At 32.0% G+C, this 7,006-nt stretch overlaps 1 protein-coding gene across 1 annotated transcript; it reads right to left on the bottom strand.

The window, feature by feature from the left end:
• Positions 1–3,210: 3,210 nt before the first annotated feature.
• LOC106292701 (alanine--tRNA ligase) lies at positions 3,211–5,922 on the bottom strand. The gene is made up of 9 exons (XM_013728342.1): positions 5,737–5,922; positions 5,520–5,666; positions 5,325–5,428; positions 4,989–5,081; positions 4,785–4,887; positions 4,602–4,676; positions 4,013–4,108; positions 3,838–3,924; positions 3,211–3,467 (listed from the first exon to the last, which is right to left on the bottom strand). Exons 1-8 carry the CDS (start codon positions 5,821–5,823, stop codon positions 3,865–3,867), a joined length of 765 nt encoding a protein of 254 aa, XP_013583796.1. The 5' UTR covers positions 5,824–5,922; the 3' UTR covers positions 3,211–3,467; positions 3,838–3,864.
• Between the last annotated feature and the right edge of the window lie 1,084 nt (positions 5,923–7,006).

The following is a 7,006-nucleotide window of genomic DNA, read 5'->3' as shown; positions in this document are numbered from 1 at the left end:
GAATGTGTATTCTACATATTTGTAGAATACTCCTATTTACGTAGATCACGTATTCTAAACATTGTAGATTCAATGAAAAAAATAGATTTCGTTTTCTACTTCGTAGAATGTCATTTCTACTTTTTTTAGAACATAATCTGAAATTTATAATTTTAACTTTTTTATAACTGAAAAATATACCATTAAGTTCATATAGGTATTTTAACAAATGTTACTATTTTTCCAAATTTTTTTTGTTTGTAAAACTATTTATTAAAATTATTTTCATAAATATTAAAGGGTATTATAGGAAAATATGACACAAAATATAGATTAGTCTAAAGGGACATAGTTACTATTTTTTTGCTCTAAAAAAACAGTTTTCCCAAGAAATTATTATTGTATTTTAATATCTAATTTTATTAAATCTCTTATCTATTTATAAATCATTCATCATATATTTTAATGTCTGAGGTTATTTAATTAAGATATCAAATATTTTATGACAAAAGTATAATCACTAGCTTCATTAATTTGTGAAAAGATAAATTATATAAACTCACTTAATTATTTATTAAATTTATAAAATAAATAAATACTACATAATTGAAAATATAAAATTTAATTTTTTTTTTCAAAATGTTCAAAAGAAATTTTAAATTTTAAACTTTTATTTCAAAATTGTTTTTTTTTAAATTGTTTTTTAAAATGTTTTGTTTGGGATGTGATTTTTTTAAAAAAAAATATTAAAAAACATTGTTGAATGTGTATGAAATTTTCTGAATTTATAAACAAAAACAGTTTCTCAAATTCAAGAAGGACTTCGCAAACGTTTAGTTAAAAATTTTAAATTTAACTTGTATGTATATTTTGGAAAAACTTTTTTAAATGTGTATATGACGTTTTCGTGAATTTGAACTATGTGCATATTAAAAAAACAATATTAAATACATAATATCTTTATAAATTGTACAAGGATATTTTTAAATATTTATAATATTTTCATAAATTTAGATATTAAATTCAGGAATATCTTCTAACAACTTTAAGAAGATGTATACATATTCAAAAATATCTTACTAAATATAGGTATAACTTAAATTCAGTAAGTTATTCATAAATATATATTCACAAAAGTCTTATTAAATACATATCTAAGAATACATTTTAAAATACATATTTATGATTTTTTCCTAAATTTATAAAGATATTATACATTGTTATCATTATCTTCCTAAATTTAATAAGATATTATGTATATTTAGTAATGTTTTACTAGATATGCATGTAATTCAAATTTATTTAAAAATATTTAAGAAAAAAAATAAAAAAGAAATTTCCAAAAACTCAAAATTTTAATTTAAATATTTATTTTGATATATTTTTGTCAGCAACTGAAACCGACTCATTTAGGCTATGCCTAATTATTTATTTTGATATATCTGTAGAAAGCAGATATAATTTTTATTTTAGTTTTAATGTAACTTAATTTAGTTATATTGACCCTTTTGAACTAGTTTAAGAATAAAAACATGTTCTGAATTATTTTAAGCCATTTAAATATTTAATTACAATTTATGTGTTGTTTAAAATTAAAATGATTTACTTTTTGTATATAGTTATTTAAAATATTATAAATTTAAATGAGTAAATTATTATATAAATAACGAAGATATGTTTGGTAGAAATCATACATACAAATTTTAGAAAATTATATCCAATATTAAATCTTAGACTTTTAAAGTAAAATTTTCTTGGTAGGATACTTTCAGATCCTTCCGGTAAAAAAGATGTTAGAAATTTTTGGTGGGCTTGTTAAAACTACTTTTCGAAAAGGAAAAATTATAAGAAATTAATATAATTTTTTAATCTGTTAAATATGCATTGTTGTTGTTATAACGTATAACCTTCGTAAATAACCATAACCAAACAAATCTATAGACGAGATTGAAAAACTATAGTCAACAAATTGAAGGCAATAAGTGTGTTAGTTGACATTGTCTATGCTTATGTCATCCTCAGATCCCTACCTCTCTATTATTTTTCTTGGACTGCTCAATGTAACAATATAATATTATAAGATTAAGCAAATAACCTCCATTTTTTTGTTTGTTGTCTAGTTTCCCACGATACATCATATTAAAATTACAAGAGGGCTTATGTATGCAATTTAAAATGGTAAATTTCTTGTCATCCATCCTATGACATAAACCCACATGTTCCTCCACTCTAGCACATTCTGATGCGAAGGATCGACTGTATATAACCTTTTCAGAGATAAAACAGCTTTCGTATTTTATTATTGTAGCGTAAATTATGTTAATCCATATTCAGGTAAATAATTTACAAAATATTTATAATATAAATATTGCAGTCTGGATGGGCAGCATAAAATAAAACCCCCCCAAAATACATAGTGACGTTATACAAAAGGGCTTATTTGCCAAATAACAAAAAATAATAATAATTAGATTTTTAGCAAGAGATTAGAGAGAGATAGGAAAAAAAATAAAAAGAGAAAGGGTGTTTTTGGTTAAATAGTGGGTTTGTGTTTTTTTTTATGGTTATAGGGTGCAAATTCCCTATACAAAAATCATAAAATTTTTGAGTACTAGGCTACTAGTCACTAGATATCAACGTGTCGTACATCATAGTTGCCGCAAACAGAGACGTAAGGAAGTAACTTATAAAATAAATAGTACACACATATAATACTATTCAAATGGTGAGCAAGAAAAAAAAAGTCGAGAATGTACAAGTTAGGTTGCGTGACGTAAGAAACGGGAGCGGTTCTTTACATTTTACATCTCTCTCAGAATATATTATACTAGTGTTTAATCAAAATTTGTTAAACCTGACGAAGAAGCCACACGAAAATTATTAAATAATCACAACGACGCAATGAAAAAGCTATATGAATTTCTATACGTTTATCGATTTTGACTTGGTTTATTTGGAGCTACTATTATCTAACTTATGAGGTCACACCTGAAAAAAAATCCATTTCGATTTCGATTTTCTACATATTGAAAAAGTCCCACAACCTCAGACCGGTCTCCGTATTGGACAACAAAGACTTTCAAGCTTGACCGGTTTCCTTGATCAGAGCTTAACAACCACTCAAATCACTCAATATATTCGGTTTGGTAAACTAAAATTCCGGTTTACAGCTTGAGATCGCGTTCATGCACTAATTTTTTTTCATATACCTTAGCGATGCATCATTAAAAATTATCGGACCAAATGTTTGGTATGATTATAGAAACCAAGAGTCAATATTGTAATGCTAATAAGAGGCTGAGTGGAAGATCATATCACATCAATATCATGTCAATATACGACTTATCAATGATAGAGAGAGTCGTTTAATAGTTTTGATATATAAAAAACACCCACAAAATACTGATTCGTGGCTGTTGAGCACAGGAGAGGCTGCTTGCTGTTGAAGCCAACTGATTGAAACAGTCGGCATCACTTCAATTCCTTCCCTGAAAATGACATTCGATGACAATCCCATTTTAGCTTACGTACCTTTTCTTTTGGCAATTTCTAATGAACAGGAGAGGTTTCAGTTTTGTCTTTTATTGGAAAGCAATTTTCAACTATAGATTGTACAGTTTCTGCAAGCTGTTTGTCTTATGTGCATCTGAGTTGCAAGCTGTTGTGTTATGCGCATTTAGTTGCAAAGTTCTTCACTCCTACGTCTCTTTCTTAAACCACAGAACCTGAAGTTGCTTGTTTGTTGCTAATGTTTTATCAAGATAGTACTACTATGTCTAGAATCTAGGATTGTTCAGCTAATGCTATGTTATGTTTATGAATTCATAGTCTTAACAAGAAGTCTGATGCTGAGGTTACCTTGACTTGTTTTTTTGTAAACTGGAATTAAGATGCAATGGTGTAGAAAACTTTGGTCATTCCTTTCTTTGTTCTCATCTGTGTGATCTGAGAAACGACAAGGGGAGTACAGAGAATCATGTAAGCAACAAAAAGGAAAGATATCTACTTGAGACTGCGTATATTGGATGTGTACCTTCATGCTTATGATATCGGATATATCGGAGACATGGGTTCCACCACACGGACACCCAGGGTTTTCACCTAATCTTAAGACTCGGGGAGTGCTGCCCTGTAAGGTAAGTAAACATAGAAACTTGAGTTTGATAATACTTCAAGAGGCCCAGGTCAATCTACTGTGGATTCATTTGTTATCTATTTTCACCGCTTAACTACCTAGCTTACTCTAACTAGATACCCTATTAACCAGTAATGAAACAAGGTTTAAGTACTTTTGGTGCTACCGGAATCATCACTAACATAGATACCAAATAGATGATTTAACATTTTAGACAGAGAGTAAGAACTGATACAGAAACAGATTTATCTATCCATCATGGTTACACTCACTTTAATTCAAAGCAAAAATGATCAATATATGAAAATCGACTGCCTCCATATAACCCAACTGAAAAAATTTGATACAACCGAAGATAAACTTTGCCACTCCCATAAGATCTCGACGTCATTCAAGGAAAAATGCTACTCTGTAAGCTGGACACTCGAGGTTTATACCGAGAGAAAAATCATTGGAGATGGAGGAAAAAGATAATTGAAAAAAATACCTTGGGAATATAATCAGGAAGACTGCCACCACAGAGCAGGGATGCCTCTTCATAGGGTAGTATATCAGCATAAACCTTATACAAGGAACAACAACCAGGAAGAAAAAAAAAACCACTATTAAGAAGTTTAACACAGAATCAAAGAATTTCCAAAAAGTGAATAAAGAGACTCTGAGGACTTACCTTTCCTCCTTTGGAAATCATTTCATTAGCCTCTGCCTCCAACTCTTTCTGCTTCACCTGCAGTTCAGCCTGTGGAACGACTCCTTTGTATTCCACAAAAGGACTGGATCATATATATATATATATTCTATTGTCAGTTAAAATAGCCACTTTAAACTGGCAAAGACTCAAACGGATGACAAAAAAACTCAAATCTCTTAGTACCCGTCAGGGAAATGGTACCCTTTCCCAGGCTCCAAATGTCCCAACCCAACTTTCCGCATACACAAATCCAGCAAGTGTCCAGCTGAGTGCAACCTGGTCATTAATAATAAAATAATGTAAACTTTAACAACTCAGAACCTAGTTTTCAGAAACTTCTGTTGCCATCATAAACAATGAGAACAATGTTTAACAGACTAAATAACAACTCAGAAGATCTCCAAAAGCATTTTTTCACATCAATTAGAAGAGCATCAGCAACCAACCACTATGCACAAAACTACAAGTCAAACAATCAACCTTCAGACTAAGCTACAGCTTCTATTTAGCTTTCCTTGCCTGGAATTGAGTTTGCGCCTTGATTGATCAACAAGCAACTGAACGTCTTGCCCCTTTGCAATATCTTCAGGAACTGAACCTTGGAAAACTCCGTAATGGAGAACCTAAAGGAATGTAACACACAAATAATTATAAAGATTTCACCAAACTAATCAAGCAGTGGGAACGATCGAGATAGATAATTCAAAATCTCACGATTCCATCTTTGGATCGAACATCTTGAACAGAGAACTTGAAATCCGAACCGGCGAATTCGATTAAACCGGTATCCGACGGCTGACCTCCACCTTGCGGATGAAAAACCGTCGAGTCTAATATAAGAGCCATACGTCCATCCTCCGCCTGATTCATATTAGGGATTCAGCATTGTATATAAAGAAGACGGCGAAGAGGTCGAGAATGGTGAACGTACCTTGAATAAGGAGAGAAACGTGGCTTGGGATTGAAGTTTAAACATGTCTACATGATAATCAAGCTTCGTCGGAGGAGGAGAATCCATGGTGATTCCGATGGGTGAGAACCTCCGAGTTTTTTTTTTGATAAGTCTCCACAGCAACGGGAAACAAAGAAGGAAGTGCCGTATTACAATTTACAACCAACACTTTCCCAAACTTTGACTAAAACCCCGCCTCTCGAAATTTCCACCAATTGCAATGTAATTAGGCCTTCATTATTATGGGCTTTTTATCTCCTTGTTGGGCTTCCAATATTCAATCTGTTTACCACCATTTTTTGGGTTATGTACACTATAGAGTTTCTAAGACTGATGGAAGCTACTTCACCCACGTTTGTTTTTAAGTTTAACCACACTCGCTCTCTCTCACACCCCCGTGTATAAATAACCTTCTGTTGTAAAAAGAACTGAAATTTTATTATATCGCAGGAATTTAAATAAAGCAAAATTTTATACCCGTACGAAGAAGATAATACTGATAAGAAGAGAGGAAGTGTTATTGAAGGAGAAGGATGGTGTGTTTACAAACGAACGCAAACGTTCGTATATATAGAAGAAAATTTACTGTGCAAATAGTGCAGCGGGCCCCACATCTTTTTATATTTTCAACGAAAGCGGCTCATCTTTTCTTTTGTCTTTCGTAACACTCCCCCTTGGGGGCCGGTGTCACTATCCGCTCTCGCTTAACGTCTTTGTTGCCTCGTTAAAAACCTTTCTAGGAAAACCCTATGGGAAAAACCATAGTAAGGTAAAAAGACTACAACTACGTAAGCTCCCCCTCGAATGAGCAGTCATAGATCCTTTTGTTGACGCATTCCAATGTTGTGGATGTGTTTTCTGAATACCGAAGTCGGAAGTGATTTTGTGAAGAGGTCAGCTGCATTGTCGCATGATTGGACATATCTTACTTCAATCTCTTTCTTCTTCACGAGCTCTTGAGTGTATGAGAAGAACTTCGGATGAATATGCTTCGTTCTATCGCTTTTAATATATCCGTCCTTTGTTTGAGCAACACATGCTGCATTATCTTCATATAGAATAGTTGGCTCCGTATTTTCGTCAATCCCGCTGCTTGAACAGATGTGTCGGCTCATTGATCTCAGCCAAACACATTCTCTACTTGCTTCATGGAGTGCAATGATCTCAGCATGATTTGAAGAAGTAGCCACAAGCGTTTGTTTCTGAGAACGCCAAGATATAGCAGTGCCTCCGATCGTAAAAACGTATC

The sequence above is a fragment of the Brassica oleracea genome, chromosome C5 (assembly GCF_000695525.1).
Source record: "Brassica oleracea var. oleracea cultivar TO1000 chromosome C5, BOL, whole genome shotgun sequence".
Classification (NCBI taxonomy): Eukaryota; Viridiplantae; Streptophyta; class Magnoliopsida; order Brassicales; family Brassicaceae; genus Brassica; species Brassica oleracea.
The sequence above is the reverse complement of the archived record's forward strand: the minus strand, read 5'-3'. Positions and strand labels throughout refer to the sequence as shown.

Bases quoted from the DNA above. Each gene is read 5' to 3' on its own strand.
- LOC106292701 (XM_013728342.1), bottom strand. From the start codon at position 5,823: ATGGATTCTCCTCCTCCGACGAAGCTTGATTATCATGTAGACATGTTT. The intron at 5,667-5,736 runs GTACGTTCACCA...AATATGAATCAG, and splicing joins CGTTTCTCTCCTTATTCAAG to GCGGAGGATGGACGTATGGC. The intron at 4,109-4,601 runs GTATTTTTTTCA...CTTACCTTACAG, and splicing joins TTCCTGATTATATTCCCAAG to GGCAGCACTCCCCGAGTCTT.